This window comes from Cyclopterus lumpus, chromosome 22 (genome assembly GCF_009769545.1).
Source record: "Cyclopterus lumpus isolate fCycLum1 chromosome 22, fCycLum1.pri, whole genome shotgun sequence".
NCBI classification, from domain to species: domain Eukaryota; kingdom Metazoa; phylum Chordata; class Actinopteri; order Perciformes; family Cyclopteridae; genus Cyclopterus; species Cyclopterus lumpus.
The window spans coordinates 21,536,096-21,557,293 of NC_046987.1; the positions used below are offsets into that span (position 1 = coordinate 21,536,096).

At 43.3% G+C, this 21,198-nt stretch overlaps 1 protein-coding gene across 1 annotated transcript in view; it reads left to right on the top strand.

Moving 5' to 3' along the window:
- kcnh5b (potassium voltage-gated channel, subfamily H (eag-related), member 5b) overlaps positions 1-21,198 on the top strand; it is a 112,465-nt gene that overhangs the window by 63,884 nt on the left and 27,383 nt on the right. Inside the window, exons 9-11 of the mRNA XM_034562786.1 lie at positions 13,245-13,444; positions 15,278-15,337; positions 17,005-17,197. Of these exons, the coding sequence (XP_034418677.1) occupies positions 13,245-13,444; positions 15,278-15,337; positions 17,005-17,197 (453 nt within the window). The remainder of the gene's footprint in view (positions 1-13,244; positions 13,445-15,277; positions 15,338-17,004; positions 17,198-21,198) is intronic.

Here is a 21,198-nt window from a genome sequence, read left to right on the forward strand (position 1 = left end):
AGAGAGAGAGGAGAGAGAGAGGGAGAGGGAGGAGGAGAGAGAGGAGGAGAGAGAGGAGGAGAGAGGGAGAGAGAGAGGGAGAGAGAGGGAGGAGAGAGAGAGGGAGAGGGAGGAGAGAGAGGGAGGAGGAGAGAGAGAGGGAGGAGAGAGAGAGAGAGAGAGAGGAGAGAGAGGGAGGAGGAGAGAGAGAGGAGAGGAGAGGAGAGGGAGAGAGAGAGAGAGAGAGAGGAGATAAACGCATAGAAACAATGAGATGAGAGAGGGAGAGGGAGAGAGAGAGGGAGGAGAGAGAGGGAGGGGAGAGAGAGGGAGGGCTGGGTATTATCTTGTTGGATGCTGTGGGAGGTTGTACTGTGTGTGGCCTCTCTCTCTTTTTCTCCCCCTCTCTTTCTTTCTCTCTCTCTTCTGTCTCTCTTTCGCTCCCTCACTCTCGTTGTCTTTCTCGTTCTCTCTCTGACAGCAGCAATAATGAGGCGATTAATCCATAAAAAGCCAACACACTCTCTCTCTCTCTCTCTCTCTCTCTCTCTCTCTCTCCACGATGTCTCCTCACTTGTCCTCCCTCATTATTTCAGTCCTCTCACTTCCTTCCTGTCTTTATTCCTCTGACTCATCAAGTTCAGGATTAGTCTGAACACCAAGGAGGGGACCATGTGCTCCCTGATCAGATCCACTCCTCCTCCTCTCCCTTCTCCTCTTCCCTCCTCCTCTTCCTCCTCCTTCTCCTCTTCCCTCCTCCTCTTCCTCCTCCTCCTCCTCCCTCCTCTTCCTCCACCTCCTCTCTCCCTGTTTTTGGTTGTGTTACTTTGCAGAATTTACTCAAATTTAGTACAAAGTTCAGTCCTTGAGGAAATACTCGTCATCTCCGGGCTTCAATGTATGTTTTTACTCATAACTCCTGCGGGGAAGCAGCGTTATTAATGTCCACGGAGGTTATTCAGTAATCTTTAGGAGAGGTAACAGGTCACGGTCTTGATTTCCAGGCTCTCTGCCGTACAGACCATAGCTGTGAAGCTGTGTTTGGACATGAGTTTAGTATTCTGTGAGTTTTATTTTGGGATCTCTCTTCCTCTGCAAAACAACTCTGCAAAAGTTTTTCCAGCAGCTGCTTCATATTCACCGTCTTCCTCACGTGGCCTCCTGGGAGCCGCCCACTCCAACAGCAGTTTGACGGCAGCGGAGTGGTATTTGTTATCGTGACCTTCCCGTGTGCCTCGATACTGTAAGCGTCCCTCTGTCCTTTTGGGGGGTTGCATTACAGTCGATCCCCTCGGCACCTTGTTAGAAAGTCACGGCCTCGTAACTCGTGACTGAACACTAAACATGGCGCCGCTCCTCGGCACGTGAATAACGGACGCGTGTCATCTTCTGGCTTTTCCCCTCGCGGCGTTTTGTCACCACGAGGTCTTTTTGGAGCAAAGCGACTCGATGCTGCAGGCAAAGCAGAGGGCACACACACACGCACACACACACACACACACACACACACACACACACACTTGGGTGTCCGTGCAACATGTGCAGTTGTGGAAGAGAAGTGACGTCGGGCAGGAAGCCGCTTTAACCCGTCTGGTGATGAGCACTGACACGCCGGCCGGCTCCGCATGGTGTACCTCTACGTGGTTCCATTCAGGGCACCTGGCATGTAGAAAGTAGCGTGGACACGGTTCATTGAGATCATGAGCTGTGGCTGCCTACCAGGACTTTAATCACAGCCGTCCTCCTGCAGGGTTCTAGAGGAAGCAACCCGTGTTCAAGCCCTCAGCTCTCAGCATCAATGCAGCCGGAGTCGACTCTATGCAGATGACCCCCGGTTGTCCGTGAGGGTTTTGCTCGCCTCGGCCGTTAGAGAACGAGCATCAAACCTCTGGAGCCTCAGAGGATCCCATACGCCACAACACAACATGCAGCACGCTGGTATTTTTTAATATGATTTCAAAGCTGTGATTAAATCTGTTGGTGATGAATTTCCAAGCCGAAGCTCACGGACTTCCCTCGTGACATATCAGTGAAGTGCCCCCTTTAGAGTCCCTCCTGTTGGGGGGTTGGCAGGACACTGTGTAGCCATTTATCTGGAGATCCGCGTCCTAGTGGAACCCATTTCCTGGAAGGATAGACTGACACAACCTTTAAGGAACCCGCCCGGCTCCCTCTTACCCCCCCGGCATGCCGATCTGACCCCGGCAGGACATTAACTCGGATCGCACTTCTACCTGTCAAATGCTGTGATTCTGAGAGCAGAGAGAAGCAATCAGCTGCATGGATGGATGTGTTGGGGGGGAGAAGGGAAACCTCAACCCCCCCCCCCGACCTGCCTCGCAAACTTGTCGACATGGCAACCGCAGAAAAAGAGCACCCGCTGATATATTATGTGGAGTGGAACCTTGTTACTCCTATTTCGGGGAGTTTTTTTATTGCTTCTTTTGAAGCAGGAGCAGGTTGAGCAAAAATATGGAGGAACTGAAAGGTGGATAATAATCCGAGTAAATGAGCGAACTGCAGCTCAACAGACTTCCAGATGGAAATAAGTACATTTGCTGAGAGGTTATTGATGGCAACTGGCAACTGGCCAGCACTTCAAGAGAAACATCTGCCTGAAAGTTGCAACAAAAGGGCTTCTGGATCAAACGAGCCCGGCTTCACATCTCGAGCACGTCTTCTAAATGTTTCCTGCAAATCAAATGTTTTGTTTCGTGCTTTATTGACAGCTGTTTCAACGTCTGCTATTAATATTAATATTTGTAGTTAGATGGCATCGATTGTGCTGGAGTCCGGAACAAAAGTAGCCGGCACAGGAGTTGATGGGAATCGATGCAACAACAACAACAACAACAACAACAACGGAAAACGATAACTGCAACAAGAAAAGACAATAATGAAGACAAAACTATAGTTAAAGAAATCCTGTGTGTGTGTGTGTGTGTGTGTGTGTGTGTGTGTGTGTGTGTGTGTGTGTGTGTGTGTGTGTGTGTGTGTGTGTGTGTGTGTGTGTGTGTGTGTGTGTGTGTGTGTGTGTGTGTGTGTGTGTGTGTGTGTGTGTGTGTGTGTGTGTGTGTGTGTGTGTGTGTGTGTGTGTGTGTGTGTGTGTGTGTGTGTGTGTGTGTGTTATTTCCCATAATTATCTCCAGTTGTAATCGCGGTGAATTTCTTTCCCACTCTTTAATTTATGATCCTCAATTGTTCCCACAGTGAAAAACCTCAGTGAGGCTCTCACTCATTAACTCACTTATTCAATTACTCACTCACTCAATCACACTAAATTACTCACTCAATCACTCATTCAATCACTCACTCACTCAATTACTCACTCACTCATTCACTCACTCACTCATTCAATCACTCACTCATTCACTCACTCATTCAATCACTCATTCAATCACTCACTCACTCACTCAATTACTCACTCACTCAATTACTCACTCATTCACTCATTCAATCACTCACTCACTCAATTACTCATTCAATCACTCACTCAATTACTCACTCACTCATTCAATTACTCACTCACTCAATTACTCACTCATTCACTCACTCACTCATTCAATCACTCACTCACTCAATTACTCACTCAATCACTCATTCAATCACTCACTCACTCATTCAATCACTCACTCAATTACTCACTCACTCATTCAATTACTCACTCACTCAATTACTCACTCATTCACTCATTCAATCACTCACTCACTCAATTACTCATTCAATCACTCACTCAATTACTCACTCACTCATTCAATTACTCATTCAATTACTCATTCAATTACTCATTCAATCACTCACTCACTCATTCAATCACTCACTCACTTACTCATTCAATCACTCACTCACTCATTCAATTACTCACTCACTCAATCACTCTCAATTACTCACTCAATCACTTATTCAATCACTCACTCACTCATTCAATTACTCATTCAATCACTCATTCACTCACTCACTCAATCACTCTCAATTACTCACTCAATCACTTATTCAATCACTCACTCACTCATTCAATTACTCATTCAATTACTCACTCAATTACTCATTCAATCACTCACTCATTCAATCAATCACTCACTCACTCAATTACTCACTCAATCACTTATTCAATCACTCACTCAATTACTCATTCAATCACTCACTCAATTACTCATTCAATCACTCACTCAATTACTCACTCACTCACTCACTCATTCACTCACTCATTCACTCACTCACTCAATCACTCTCAATCACTCACTCAATTACTCATTCAATCACTTATTCAATCACTCACTCACTCATTCAATTAAAAATTGAGTTTTAGAGTCTTTCTGCTCCCGTCCCCCCCACCCCCCCCCCCCACACACACACACACACACACACACACACACGCCTGCTAACTGCCGACCTCCGATCCTCCCGAGCTAGAGTCAGACGAAACCAGGAGCTGGAAGGTGGATCAATGTCTGCAGCGGCGTCACCTGATGCAGACTGGAGGCCCATCCAGGACTAGAGTAACACCCTCTGCTGAGCTTTGAAGGACTTTGACCCAGGAGACCGCTGTGTGTGTCCTCCTGCAGCTCGTACGATAACGTACTCCTCGACCTTCGGGCACGTTCCTACGAAGGTCCAGCAACACGTGTCGTGAGAACGGTGTTTTCAAAAGTCACAAGTTAGGCAAAAAAAGAACACTTCAGGGTTGAGGAAAAGCTTTTTTTTTGTTATGCTTTTTTCCAAGAAACCTCTAACACATCTCTGGTAAACACGGCATTTAAAGTGGAGAAACCTTTACAGATGTGTCATTTAGCTCTAAGGTTTGTTTATACGCTCCAGTAGAGAGGAATGTGTGTGAAGGAGCACTGGACCTGCTCTGGAGGCTGCAGAAGGTCCAACACCTCGCTGCATGCTTCATCTGGTGTTGTCCTGCAGAGCAGTGTGTGTGTGTGTGTACAGATTATTAAAGCACATTAATTGGCACATGTTTGCAAGTGTGCTGAGTTATCAGCAGGCTGTTAGTGGAAAAACAGCTAAATACTAAAAACATTACCAGGGATGAGATCTCTGCTATAAATAATCAATATCAGGTGTGTGTGTGTATGTGCGTGTGTGGTGATTCACACCCCATTTCCCATAATTAGCACCAGTTGTAATTGCGGTGAATGCTCTTTCATTTAATATTCATCAATCGTACCCGCAGTGAAGAAGCACTCGCTCCTATTTTTGTGATAATTTTCTAAAATTTCTGCTCTTTGTAATTGAAGATGTGAAGGCGCACGCCGTCGGTTCAGTTTCTGCATCTCGAGCGTTTCTGAGAGACATCGTCCGCCTCCTGGCTCACTAGGAAAGAGGGCTTTAAAGTGGCTTCATGAACCTGTAAAACCAGGTTCCTCAATTCATTCGTCCACGTCTGACCTTCTGACCCTTATGCAACAATAACCTGCCCCACATATTGGCTGCTGTGCCACAGTCTCCTAAACACCTCAGCTCCTCTCACTGTTTCCCAGGCGCTGGTGCTTCAATATGAAATGTGTTGAAGCTGCATTCTCTCTCCTGACCACCAGGGGTCGACTCCTCTGGTTGTATAGAAGTCTATGCTTCATGTGTTAAAGCTGCATTCTCTCTAAAGACCACCAGGGGCGACTCCTCTGGTTGTATAGAAGTCTATGCTTCATGTGTTAAAGCTGCATTCTCTCTCCTGACCACCAGGGGGCGACTCCTCTGGTTGTATAGAAGTCTATGCTTCATGTGTTAAAGCTGCATTCTCTCTCCTGACCACCAGGGGGCGACTCCTCTGGTTGTATAGAAGTCTATGCTTCATGTGTTAAAGCTGCATTCTCTCTATTGACCACCAGGGGGCGACTCCTCTGGTTGTATAGAAGTCTATGCTTCATGTGTTAAAGCTGCATTCTCTCTCCTGACCACCAGGGGTCGACTCCTCTGGTTGTATAGAAGTCTATGCTTCATGTGTTAAAGCTGCATTCTCTCTCCTAACCACCATGGGGCGACTCCTCTGGTTGTATAGAAGTCTATGCTTCATGTGTTAAAGCTGCATTCTCTCTCCTGACCACCAGGGGGCGACTCCTCTGGTTGTATAGAAGTCTATGCTTCATGTGTTAAAGCTGCATTCTCTCTAAAGACCACCAGGGGCGACTCCTCTGGTTGTATAGAAGTCTATGCTTCATGTGTTAAAGCTGCATTCTCTCTCCTGACCACCAGGGGGCGACTCCTCTGGTTGTATAGAAGTCTATGCTTCATGTGTTAAAGCTGCATTCTCTCTCCTGACCACCAGGGGGCGACTCCTCTGGTTGTATAGAAGTCTATGCTTCATGTGTTAAAGCTGCATTCAGTGCCACAGACATTTCTCACACATCAGCCCCCCCCCTCAAACCATTATAATTTCCTTCACAGCAATAAGTAGTCTAAGTTGACCTAATAAGAGGTAAACAATGTGAGCCGTGTTTAGCCCCGCCCCTCCAGGACTCCATACTTGTGTGGAGACAATCAGGCCGAATGTTTTTCTAACCCAGACGGCGCTCGATGCACAATTACTGCTTGTCAAAACAGATTTATACCGTAGCTTCTAATTTATTTGTTGTTGTTGTTGTTGTTTGGCCTGTGTGTGTCATGACGCCGACCTGGACGCCGGCTCGCTGAGCAGCGAATGGAGCTCAGCGGCTCCTCAAGGCCCGCGGCGCTTTCTCTGGGTTTTTTACTCTGTTGTTATTTTGGTTTTCCTGCGTAACAAAGATGTGTTCAGGTGTTTCTTTTGCCTTAAGATCTTAAGTCATTACTTGTGCATCGTAATATCTTCAGCGGGCTCCTAGACTGTGAACTGGAACCATTATTAGAGAGAGAGAGAGAGAGTTGGTTGTCTCTTCACGTCGGCGTGTCTTGATTGACAGCCTCTGGGCTCCGGGCGGTGACAAGGGGTCTCCGTCCCTCCTGCTTGACTGACAGGCTTCTGTCCTTCAGACTCATTCGCTCTGACAAATCATCACAAACTCCTCCTAAAACCCGCAAAAAGGAAAATAAACCCCGACACGAGGAACTCGGCCTCAGGTCGCTCGGCTCCATTATCATCACAATTAAAATGCTCAATTACTGATTTTTTTTATGTGTAGTTTTTATCCTGCATCTGGAATATTAAATCATCCAGCGCTGCTCGTCTCATTTCAACAACTCTCCCCTTTGGGAGCTAAAGCGAGAGAATAGGAGGTGAATCCAGAAGAAACACCTGAACAAGGAGCTGAAAGAAAGAGGCCGTCGGGTTATTTACGTCTTTCTGTTTTCATCAGGATCAACATCGTGATCACGATGATCATCGTGATCATCGTGATGATCGTGATCATCGTGATCATCGTGATCATCGTGATCATCGTCATCATCAGGATCATCGTGATCATCGTGATCATCGTCATCATCAGGATCATCGTGATCATCGTGATCATCGTCATCATCAGGATCATCGTGATCACGATGATCATCGTGATCCCGATGATGATCGTGATCATCAGGATCATCGTGATCATCGTGATGATCGTGATCATCGTGATCATCGTGATCATCGTGATCATCAGGATCATCGTGATCATCGTGATCATCGTCATCATCAGGATCATCGTGATCATCGTGATCATCGTGATCATCGTGATCATCGTCATCATCAGGATCATCGTGATCATCGTGATCATCGTCATCATCAGGATCATCGTGATCATCGTCATCATCAGGATCATCGTGATCATTGTGATCATCAGGATCATCGTGATCATCAGTATCATGATGATCACGATGATCACGATGATCCTGATGATCCTGATGATCATGATGATCATCAGGATCATCAGGATCATCAGGATCATCATCAGACCTTCAAAAGGCTACAGACAAAACACACACGTTTAAACAAATGTATTAAAAGCAGAAGAAAAGGGGAATTAGAACCACACGTTTGTTGGCGTGTCGTCATATGACGGTTCCTACGGGATCTTACGGATAATCTAGTTTTTTTTTCCTGTCCACTGGTCCAGCAACACGTGTCAGTTTCTGCAAACCGACTTTTCAAAATAAAGTTCTGTTTCCACAGGAGACAACTTGTTTAGGTTTAGACGACACAAGTATTCATCTCAGTGGAGGAGAAGATCTTTGTTTGGGTTTTAAATACTTTATGGGATCCATAAATCAACGTTGGTTGGACTCATCCATCATTCTTTTTTCGGAAGGACAGCCAGAAACGGCTAAACAAAAATTTAATTTTAAACAAATGTAAAATGATAAATTAAGTGAGAAGCAACAACAAAAGAGTTGCAGAAGGATAAATAAATTATTATTATTTTACCATTTACATAAATGCAACATGTGTAAACATACCTTGTAATATAATTAATCTAATTATCTTTGCCACAGTGTAATAATGCTGCACCTGATTGAACGTATCTTTCGGCTCTTCAAACAGGAAGTGATGCGCGTCGACTGCTTTCACCAAAAACAAATCAAACCAGACCTGAATGCAGCGAGCCGCCACACTGAGCGACGTCCACGTGCAGCAACACAGAGGAGATGTTACACTGTTTCCTCAGAGAAGACTCTCTCTCTCCACTTGACGAGAGCCTTTGACAGCGTCTCCCCCCCCCCCCCCCCCCCCCTCTCCAGGCTGCTCCATCAACTAATCAATCTGAGCGGAATAAAGCTCTTCAACTGCTCCCCGTCCTCATCGGGGGGGGGGGGGGGGGGGGGGGCAGAGACATATTTAAACAAATGGAGCCACGAGGGACATGTCAGATCACAAATATAGCATTGAAGTGACAGCTTTAAACTGTAGCCCGAGTACTTATGAACTGTTTCTTATCGTCCAATCAGGCTACTGGAGCCGGAGTATTTCCTTTATCGGGCTCAAGCAGCTCGACATTAATGTTCCTCGGAGAACCGTTGAACTGTTAGTGTTTCTTTACTTTCACAGACCTTTTCAGTTCTCGGTGCCCCACCTTTCAAAAGGTCCACTGGATGTTGTTATGAGGTTTTGTTCATTATAACTTTCCTCGTTGTTGCTTTGTTTGGCGTTCATGATTAATTATTTTATTGTGTTCACTTATGAAGGTCAAACATCTTGGTGGTGGTTTTGTTGTCTAAACCTAACTGTTGTTGGTTTTGTTGTCTAAACCTAACTGTTGTTGGTTTTGTTGTCTAAACCTAACTGTTGTTGGTTTTGTTGTCCAAACCTAACTGTTGTTGGTTTTGTTGTCTAAACCTAACTGTTGTTGGTTTTGTTGTCTAAACCTAACTCTTGTTGGTTTTGTTGTCTAAACCTAACTGTTGTTGGTTTTGTTGTCTAAACCTAACTGTTGTTGGTTTTGTTGTCTAAACCTAACTCTTGTTGGTTTTGTTGTCTAAACCTAACTCTTGTTGGTTTTGTTGTCTAAACCTAACTGTTGTTGGCGTTGTAGTCTAAACCTAACTCTTGTTGGTTTTGTTGTCTAAACCTAACTCTTGTTGGTTTTGTTGTCTAAACCTAACTGTTGTTGGCGTTGTAGTCTAAACCTAACTGTTGGTGGTTTTGTTGTCTAAACCTAACTCTTGGTGGTTTTGTTGTCTAAACCTAACTCTTGGTGGTTTTGTTGTCTAAACATAACTGTTGTTGGTTTTGTTGTCTAAACCTAACTCTTGTTGGCGTTGTAGTCTAAACCTAACTCTTGGTGGTTTTGTTGTCTAAACCTAACTGTTATTGGTTTTGTTGTCTAAACCTAACTGTTGTTGGTTTTGTTGTCTAAACCTAACTGTTATTGGTTTTGTTGTCTAAACCTAACTGTTGTTGGTTTTGTTGTCTAAACCTAACTGTTATTGGTTTTGTTGTCTAAACCTAACTGTTGTTGGCTTTGTTGTCTAAACCTAACTGTTGGTGGTTTTGTTGTCTAAACCTAAATCTTGTTGGCTTTGTTGTCTAAACCTAAATCTTGTTGGTTTTGTTGTCTAAACCTAAATCTTGTTGGTTTTGTTGTCTAAACCTAAATCTTGTTGGCTTTGTTGTCTAAACCTAACTCTTGGTGGTTTTGTTGTCTAAACCTAACTCTTGTTGGTTTTGTTGTCTAAACATAACTGTTGGTGGTTTTGTTGTCTAAACCTAACTGTTGGTGGCTTTGTTGTCTAAACCTAACTCTTGGTGGTTTTGTTGTCTAAACATAACTGTTGTTGGTTTTGTTGTCTAAACATAACTGTTGGTGGTTTTGTTGTCTAAACCTAACTGTTGGTGGCTTTGTTGTCTAAACCTAACTCTTGGTGGTTTTGTTGTCTAAACATAACTGTTGGTGGTTTTGTTGTCTAAACCTAACTGTTGTTGGTTTTGTTGTCTAAACCTAACCGTTGGTGGTTTTGTTGTTTAAACCTAAATCTTGTTGGTTTTGTTGTCTAAACATAACTGTTGGTGGTTTTGTTGTCTAAACCTAACTCTTGTTGGTTTTGTTGTCTAAACCTAACTGTTGGTGGTTTTGTTGTCTAAACCTAAATCTTGTTGGTTTTGTTGTCTAAACCTAACTGTTGTTGGCATTGTTGTCTAAACATAACTGTTGTTGGTTTTGTTGTCTAAACATAACTGTTGGTGGTTTTGTTGTCTAAACCTGACTGTTGTTTGTTTTGTTGTCTAAACCTAACTGTTGGTGGTTTTGTTGTCCAAACCTAACTGTTGGTGGTTTTGTTGTCTAAACCTAACTGTTGGTGTTGTTGTCTAAACCTAACTGTTGGTGGTTTTGTTGTCTAAACCTAACTCTTGTTGGCGTTGTTGTCTAAACCTAACTCTTGTTGGTTTTGTTGTCTAAACCTAACTGTTGGTGTTGTTGTCTAAACCTAACTGTTGGTGGTTTTGTTGTCTAAACCTAACTCTTGTTGGCGTTGTTGTCTAAACCTAACTCTTGTTGGTTTTGTTGTCTAAACCTAACTCTTGTTGGTTTTGTTGTCTAAACCTAACTCTTGTTGGCGTTGTTGTCTAAACATAACTGTTGTTGGTTTTGTTGTCTAAACCTAACTGTTGTTGGTTTTGTTGTCTAAACCTAACTGTTGGTGGTTTTGTTGTCTAAACCTAACTGTTGGTGGTTTTGTTGTCTAAACCTAACTCTTGTTGGTTTTGTTGTCTAAACCTAACTCTTGTTGGTTTTGTTGTCTAAACCTAACTCTTGTTGGCGTTGTTGTCTAAACCTAACGGTTGGTGGATTTGTTGTCTAAACCTAACTGTTGTTGGTTTAGTTGACTAAACCTAAATCTTGTTGGTTTTGTTGTCTAAACATAACTGTTGGTGGTTTTGTTGTCTAAACATAACTGTTGGTGGTTTTGTTGTCTAAACCTAACTCTTGTTGGCGTTGTTGTCTAAACCTAACGGTTGGTGGATTTGTTGTCTAAACCTAACTGTTGTTGGTTTTGTTGACTAAACCTAACTGTTGGTGGTTTTGTTGTCTAAACCTAACTCTTGTTGGTTTTGTTGTCCAAACCTAACTGTTGTTGGTTTTGTTGTCTAAACCTAACTGTTGTTGGCTTTGTTGTCTAAACCTAACTCTTGTTGGTTTTGTTGTCTAAACCTAACTCTTGTTGGTTTTGTTGTCTAAACCTAACTGTTGTTGGCTTTGTTGTCTAAACCTAACTCTTGTTGGCGTTGTTGTCTAAACCTAACTCTTGTTGGTTTTGTTGTCTAAACCTAACTGTTGTTGGTCTTGTTGTCTAAACCTAACTCTTGTTGGCGTTGTTGTCTAAACCTAACTCTTGGTGGTTTTGTTGTCTAAACATAACTCTTGTTGGCGTTGTTGTCTAAACCTAACTCTTGTTGGTTTTGTTGTCTAAACCTAACTCTTGTTGGTTTTGTTGTCTAAACCTAACTCTTGGTGGTTTTGTTGTCTAAACATAACTCTTATTGGCTTTGTTGTCTAAACCTAACTGTTGTTGGTTTTGTTGTCTAAACCTAACTCTTGTTGGTTTTGTTGTCTAAACCTAACTCTTGTTGGTTTTGTTGTCTAAACCTAACGGTTGGTGGATTTGTTGTCTAAACCTAACGGTTGGTGGATTTGTTGTCTAAACCTAACTCTTGTTGGTTTTGTTGTCTAAACCTAACTCTTGTTGGTTTTGTTGTCTAAACCTAACTCTTGTTGGTTTTGTTGTCTAAACCTAACTGTTGGTGGATCTGTTGATGTTTTTCCTTCACCAACTAAGTGTTTGTGCAACCTCAACCTTACTTCATTTTTAATATAATGTTGTCATGACGAAGAAAACGGACAATTCGTGTCCCTGCACACAAAACCAATAGATTGCCTTTAGCGAGTACTTGTCAAGCTGAGGCCTGTGGACACGGTCACTCTTCCTCACCTCTCTCATTTCGTGGCCGTCATCAGATATCAATTCCCTTTTCACCCCAAAGTCTTGAAAACCTATTATTTCTTCTCTTCCTGTCATTTCTATTTACTGGAAGGAGGCAGTGGAAGTGAAAAAAGAGGGAGAACTATTTCGAGGCGAGGTCTCTATGGAAACAGAAGAGTGAGGCGCTAAGTAGGAAAGCTCTGCTCCTCAACGTCTCTTTAACAGGAAGCCACCGTGAACACACACACCTGCTGTCAGGTGACATACGAACCACCAGGTGTGTGTAGGGAGGAGCTTGTGGTCCACAGGTAAAACAGGACTTTCACCCAGGAGACCTCTGTTCATGTCCCGTGTGAAACCAAAAGTCAACTTACTGCAGGGTCATTTTTTTTTTAAAGATCCTCCGTGGAAGCCTTGAAGCATAATTCATAACGATGACGTTCAAATTTGAATCGTTGCGTTCGGACACCGCACAGATTTATTAGCCTAGTCATAGTATTACATCATATGTGGCTGTGAAGGATTACAGTAATAAACTTAACAACGTGCATTTATCTAACAGAATGTTTGGCTTCGATCCACATGTTACAGTTCAGCCTCTCAGAAGCAGCCCTGAGGCTCTGTTGCTGCACACAGAGAGAGGCATTCAAGAAAGTTGATTTTATTAAATGAACAACTCATTGAATCCCTTTATTGAAGTTGAGTGTTTCGGTTGGGTCCAGGCCCAGTAACTACAGGACCTAACCACTTGTATGATTAGTTGCATGCATGGTTCCTCCAGCTTGTAACTTCTATCAGCATTGAAGACCTTCGGGAGTTTTCTAACTGCACTTCCACTCACAGGGGGCAGATTTGTATTCATTAAGTGCTTCAACAGATATAAATATATATCTATATATACTGTATTGTGTGTGTGTGTGTTCACCCCTCTCCTCCGTCCTCCCCTCCAGCTCTGCTCTACGCCACCATCTTTGGAAACGTGACCACCATCTTCCAGCAGATGTACGCCAACACCAACCGCTACCACGAGATGCTCAACAACGTGCGTGACTTCCTGAAGCTCTACCAGGTCCCCACGGGGCTCAGCGAGCGCGTGATGGACTACATCGTGTCCACCTGGTCCATGTCCAAAGGCATCGACACGGAGAAGGTGAGAGGGCAAAGGTCTCCGTGGGGTCACACCGAGGTTCTTATTGCGATACAGTTAAACCCAACTGTTCGGTCTGATGACATTTTATTTATATATTATTTGAGTTGTTTTGTAGTTCTTTTATTGCCCTGTCCACTTTGCTGCTGTAAAACTACAAATGTCTCCACATAATAATAATAATAATAAAATGATAATAATAAAATGAGGTACGTGAAGGCACTCCAGGGGGTACGTGAGATTAAAACACATATATATATATATATATATATATATATATATATATATATATATATATATATATATATATATTTAAAATTAGCATCCATTAAAAAAAAAAAAATTTCAAAATTTTATAAATATTCAATAAAATGTAAGTGTAAGTTCATAAACTAAACTGTATATATTCTATGTTAAATGGTGTAAGTGCTGTGGCTGTATCACTGGGAAACCTCTGATAACTTTATTGTAATTTAACATTAATTGTCCTCTTCCGATCCAAATTAAACGCGGTTGCTTTTGAGGCCTTTCTGGCTCGGGAGGAATATTAGGAATTAAATCAATTTTGGATAATAAAGACTTTTGGTTTTTATTTGCTGAATTGGGACGCGACCCTGTGACCTCAGATGGCTCGTGGGGAGGTTTTTGGCGCTGAAACACAATTTATTACGTCGTAGAATCTCGTCATATTTTTTCTCCGTCTAATTGGTTTTCTCGGCATTCTGCGGTTGACTTTCCGGCTCCCTTCCTCCTTCTTCTTTTTAGAGATAATTACCCACCCTTAAAGAGACATCAGCCCTCTGTATAAACACCTCGCAGCCGGAGCTGGGCCCAATTAGCGGCTGCATCGTGTCACTTCGGGGGAGCCGTGGCATTATGCACAGTCAGCTGTTTATGCGAGCACACACCCAAAAGAAGCGTCTCGGGGCCACTAACATCCTCCACTTTAAATGGAGCAAAGGCCATTTACCAACGAGTGGTGTTTGATGCCTTCGGATGACGTGTGGCCTCCTCGTGGTGCGGCTCGTTTGTATCTAATTAGGCCGGATTATGAAAGACGGGATGATAATTAGTCGTTTTTTGTACCTAAATTCTGCAGTTAATCGAGACTGGATCTCAGAATTGGTGTAATGAGCTGGACAAAGAGATTCACAGTTTAGAGACAACAGGCACAAACTTGTGTCCAGAGGAAATGAATGGAGGCAGCAACGCTAGGGGGGGGGGGGCTCTCTGCTGAAGTGCTTTTGAGCAAGATGCCGCGTACACATCACGGTGCTGTGAACAGATATCTGCATGTGACTGCAGGTATCTGTTTTATTATCAGAAGTGTTGACCGTTGGTCTTCCATGAGTCGTATTGACCAATCACGTGGCAGCAGCTCTGGTTGCACACAGGTAAACGCTCCTTGTGGAGAACCAACAGTTATGACGCATAAATACCACGATATCGTCACGTACTGTAATCAAATAGAGACTTGGCTTTCGACAATATCAACGTATCTGTCTGTATATGTCGAAAAATAAGAATTAATTGTTCATTTATAGATCCATAAGATAAATAAATCCATGGTGGAGATGGGTTTGCTTTCCCAAAGGTACAAATAACAAAAGGCACACAGGTTATTTATTCAATGGGAGTTCTTCAGTTAAACACGTTTATTAATACTGCAGTGAGGAAGCAGCCAACATTAACGAGGGGCTTTTATTGTGAAGAATTAACAGGAAATGTAATGTGTTCATCCGCCGCTCAGGCAGATCACGTCCTGACCCTCTTGATCTCTTGACCTCTTGACCTCTTCACCTCCATCCAACCCGTCTCTCTCTCTCTGTCTTCCAGGTCTTGTCCATCTGTCCCAAGGACATGCGCGCCGACATCTGTGTGCACCTCAACAGGAAGGTTGGTATCTAAAGCATCTAATTGCCCCCCCCCCCCCCCCCCCCCCCCCCCCCCCCACAGTTGAACCATTAATATTTTACAAAAATGGAGCTCATTAAGCAGCCAAAAGCCCCTTTTATAAGTTAGTCTAATAAAGTTTGATGATTTATTAAATATATAAACCAAAGTAATGGCTTGTGCTAACATGTCCGTATGAATAAAAGTTCTCCAGATGGTTTTTGTCTTTTTCCCAAGATGAATGTGAGACTTCATGACAGAAATATGGGAAATGTAAAATATCTTTGAGGAACAGCAGCGTGAAATAAGGCTTTCTGTGCCTTTGTTTGTCCTTTTTGATGTAAAGCGTCGTAACCCGACCAGGTGCAGTTTAACAATGTCCCGTCAGAGGAGCGCTCACTTCAGCAACATGAGCAAAGGTCCCGAATGAAGACGCAGACTCTGAGGCTCGTCACGGGTTATTTACCGAGAGCTTCGGGCCATTCCTGTCGGCTAAGGAGTACAATGACAAATCACTGTTACCGGGATGGATCATCCCACTGGATGGAGACCAGCAAATGACTCCTCCTGCAGATAGAAAGGGAATCTAGACCTGAATGTTTCCTTCAACGTCCGACTCCTCTGGTTGTATAGAAGTATGTGCTTCATGTGTTAAAGCTGCATTCTCTCCCCTGACCACCAGGGGGCGACTCCTCTGGTTGTATAGAAGTCTATGCTTCATGTGTTAAAGCTGCATTCTCTCTCCTGACCACCAGGGGGTGACTCCTCTGGTTGTATAGAAGTCTATGCTTCATGTGTTAAAGCTGCATTCTCTCTCCTGACCACCTAGGGGCGTCTCCTCTGGTTGTATAGAAGTCTATGCTTCATGTGTTAAAGCTGCATTCTCTCTCCTGACCACCAGGGGGCGACTCCTCTGGTTGTATAGAAGTCTATGTTTCATGTGTTAAAGCTGCATTCTCTTTACTGACCACCAGGAGGCGACTCCTCTGGTTGTATAGAAGTCACTGCTTCATGTGTTGAAGCTGCATTCTCTCTCCTGACCACCAGGGGGTGACTCCTCTGGTTGTATAAAAGTATATGCTTCATGTGTTAAAGTTGCATTCTCTCTCCTGACCACCAGGGGGCGACTCCTCTGGTTGTATAAAAGTATATGCTTCATGTGTTAAAGTTGCATTCTCTCTCCTGACCACCAGGGGGCGACTCCTCTGGTTGTATAGAAGTCTACGCTTCATGTGTTAAAGCTGCATTCTCTCTCCTGACCACCAGGGGGCGACTCCTCTGGTTGTATAAAAGTATATGCTTCATGTGTTAAAGTTGCATTCTCTCTCCTGACCACCAGGGGGCGACTCCTCTGGTTGTATAGAAGTCTACGCTTCATGTGTTAAAGCTGCATTCTCTCTCCTGACCACCAGGGGGCGACTCCTCTGGTTGTATAGAAGTCTATGCTTCATGTGTTAAAGCTGCATTCTCTCTCCTGACCACCAGGGGGCGACTCCTCTGGTTGTATAGAAGTCTATATAAATGACTACTTCTCTTGATGTATTCCCTCAGTAAATATTGTAAACATTAGTTTATGGTCTCAATCTCTAGTTTCAAGTCTTCTTCTATACAGCGTGATGTTCATGTGAACTTTGACCTCTGTGGCGTCTACTTCCTGTCCTCTCACGCAGGTGTTCAACGAACATCCCGCGTTCCGATTGGCCAGCGACGGCTGCCTGCGCTCGCTGGCGGTGGAGTTCCAGACCACCCACTGCGCCCCCGGAGACCTCATCTTCCACGCCGGCGAGAGCGTCGACACCCTGTGCTTCGTGGTGTCGGGGTCGTTGGAGGTCATCCAGGACGACGAGGTCATCGCCATCTTGGGTACGTGGACGCGTCCATTTTGGCAGATTTGTTTTTTTTTGTGATTTTGAATGATCCGGGATGTGTGTGTGTGGATTATTGATTGATTGATTGATTGAAGAGAAAATAAAATGATAGATAGAGTGTAAATGGTAAATGGTTTTTGGACTGTTGGTTGGACAAAACAAGACATTTAAAGACTTCTTGGACTCTGGGGAAGTTGTGATGTTTTATTTTTCATCGTTTTTCTTAAAAGCTTATGACTCACGAGGAAAGAGAGAAATGGCCGGTCGAAAGATTGCTGCACAAACCTTTAATGGATTCATGCAGGGGATAAAATAATCATAAATACGTGTGTGTGTGTGTGTGTGTGTGTGCGCGTGTGTGTGTGCGCGTGTGTGTGTGTGTTTGTGTGTGTGTGTGTGTGTGTGTGTGTGTGTGTTTGTGTGTGTGTGTGTGCGCGTGTGTGTGTGTTTGTGTGTGTGTGTGTGTGTTTGTGTGTGTGTGTGTGTGTGTGTTTGTGTGTGTGTGCGCGCGTGTGTCTCAGGCAATAAAGCAAAAAGAGAAATAAAATACTTTAGATAACAAGAAGTAGGAGACTACCACACAGTTGTACAGTTGAACCAGGAGATGATGTCCATCTACAGCCCCAGTCCAAAAACAGGCTTTCAAGGAGACATAGTGAAATATATTTACAGGCTTTAATAATTTAATATATCATGTAATATAAAGGCTTTAATAATTTAATATATATATATATATATACCTGGAAGGCCAGGCGAGTTTATTTGAGGAGCACAACGAGACAATTCAAAGTGATTTACATTAAAAGCATTAAAACGTGGATTCACCTTCTTTCTGAAACGCCTGTCTCTTTAAGACCTCTAAAAAGGTCGGCTCTGATTGGCTTGAGAAGAATATGGAGCACCTTTTTAATTAATTAAATGTGTTTATGCATGCATGTTTAAAGGCCAGAAACATGGTGCTTGTGGTCTTCCTCTCCACATTTTATTTCCACGTTGCTGCCTTCTGCGGTTGCTTGAAACATCATCTCGGTCACCAATAAAACAAATTGCAACTCTATATATATTTATTTATTTTTTCTTGTAGATGGACCATATTATCTATAATAAATCAGTGTTATATTAAAATGGAATCGAGGGCGGTAGCCATAGAAACGTCTGCAGGATTGTGATCTGCTCATTACGACGCGAGTTGCTGGCATGCAAGATAGTGATCCATTATGTGAGAGCCAAAGATCCACTGTGGCAAATAGTGAGAATCATCTGCAGTTTCATAATCTGTGAAAATAAACAAAATGATGATGATAAAAGAATGCAAAGAGGAATAGAAGTAAAGAAAAATACAATCGCAAAAAATGTGATCGGAGGGGAGGAAGAGTAAAAATAAAACAGAGTGAGCCCTCTCCTTCGTGTTTCCTCCTCACTTCCTCACTTACTTCATCAGGAGGAAGAGTAAAAATAAAACAGAGTGAGCCCTCTCCTTCGTGTTTCCTCCTCACTTCCTCACTTACTTCATCAGGGGGAAGAGTAAAAATAAAACAGAGTGAGCCCTCTCCTTCGTGTTTCCTCCTCACTTCCTCACTTACTTCATCAGGGGGAAGAGTAAAAATAAAACAGAGTGAGCCCTCTCCTTCGTGTTTCCTCCTCACTTCCTCACTTACTTCATCAGGAGGCCTCATTGAAGGAGGCAGCGGTTCATAAAGAGCGTATTAGATGTTTGAGGAATCGCTTCATCACACCGAGGACATTAATCCATAAATATTGTTGTCATCGGGTGCTGTTGTTGCCGTGGAGACGGACAGCATCAAGAGACAAAGATGTTTGAAACATATCTGTGGCTGTTTTCCGTTAAAGGTGATTAAAGGTCGCCACATATTCCAAAGAAATGTGTCTCTACTCGATATATAGATGTCCTACACTACGGTGTATTAAATATAGAAAGTAGAACATTAGCTCAACCCTTTTCCAGGCCTACTGTGAATATATTATTGTATATAGGATGTTCAGCCTCGTCTGTGAGGTGCTGAACATCTGCAGGAAGTCACGGCTTGAAGTGATGACATCACAGCAGAGTGGAGCAGATGAATGAAACCGAGTGAACGAGTGAATAGAGAGCGGCACAGCGGCTGAACGCCGTGGAAACGAAGATTGGCATATTTGTGATTATTGGGCTATGAAAATAAGATTTAATTGAATTGAAATATCTCACCAACTGTCAGAAGGATTGCCATGAAATGTTGTCGGGAGGATGAAACCTCATCTCTTTAAGCAAATGTTAGCATGCTGACAAGCTACTAAGATGTTGACCAATGCTAATTAGCAAATGTTAGCCTGAGTGACCAATGCTAATTAGCAAATGTTAGCATGCTGAAAAGCTAAACTAAGATGGTGACCAATGCTAATTAGCAAATGTTAGCCTGACGAAAAGCTAAACTAAGATGGTGACCAATGCCAGACGTATAACCTCATATACATCTGCATGTTAGGATGGTCATTATGACCATATTAAGACTATATGAGATTCAGCTATTATCTAAGTGCCAGCTAGAGAATAACGTTGGTCAAGGAGAGGCCAGCAGAATGACAACATGTTGCTTTTTTTTTTGTCTATGAACCCTTGAACATCTCTCAAGGACCCTTCAGGGTCCACAGACTTCATGTTGGGGAACCTACTAATTGGATCGCTTGTACGTTAATGTCAAAATGTTCCGGACAATAACAACAACGTCTCCAGCTGCAGGAACAACAAGGCTGCTGTTTGATCACAGCCTCAACGGGGAGAGAGGGATGGAGGGATGGAGGGATGGAGGGATGGAGGTAGACGGATGGAAGGATAAGAGCCGGGAGGAGGGAGAGAAAAAGAGAGTGGATGTGAGGAGACGACAAGTTCTCTCTCTAACTCGTCAAATACATCACTTTCAGTTCGTCACATGCAAACAAGAGGTCATGGTTATGGTTAAAATAAGTACCTTTGTGACTATGTTACGGATGCAGTGTAAGTTCTGACTTTCACTGTTGGACACCGTGGTGAAAGTCCTGTGTCTTCCTCCTGTCCTCCAGTAGGCTGGTCTCAGACAGCATTAGTAGTAATACCTACAAAAAGCAATACGCCGTAATTCGTAGATATCACCCCGAACATATGTTGTGCGTTATCCACAGAATCGATACATATGTCATGCCAAAGTTCTCCTTTTTAACTCTTGTGCTGAGGAGTAAAAAGGAAGTTCCACCAGCGCTCAGGAGAAAAGAAAGACGCATGGAGAACAACACCACACAGTGTTGTTCCGTCATCCGTCACGTCCGTTTACTGACACCCAGAAGCTGCCGTCTGTCATCGTTTTAAATAAAGCAGCAGCAGGATGCTGGAAAAGAGCTGAAGTTCTGTTTCTTGGTGAAAGGATGTTTTATAGAGATGTTTTATGAGCAGACGTTCAAACTTTTCTGCAGGGGTTTCCCTGGAAGAACATCAGTGGTTACATTACATATACTGGGTTCCTTGTCTAATGAGCTGAAAATGTCCCAAACAGACCACCGTACAGAAGATAAACTGCTTCGGTTTGGGGAATAACTTGTTTTTCTTCTTAAGTTCCTTTTATCCAAGAGTTTGTTATTCTTTCGTGCATAATCAGCATTTCCATTAGGAGACTATAGTGTGGCTGAAGAGATTGTTATTTTTCTTTTGTTTCATCTTAGGTGCTATTTTTTTTAATTTGTTGTCAATCAAGTTATTTGGTTGGGACTGAGCGAGAGCCTTCTTTTTATTTTAATACTTCTTGTTGGTATATATATTTATATATATACGGTAAGGTTAGACTATGTACTGGGAGGTTAGACCATGTCCTGTGTGTGAGGTTAGACCATGTCCTGGGTGTGAGGTTAGACCATGTCCTGGGTGTGAGGTTAGACCATGTCCTGGGTGTGAGGTTAGACCATGTCCTGGGTGTGAGGTTAGACCATGTCCTGGATGTGAGGTTAGACCATGTCCTGGATGTGAGGTTA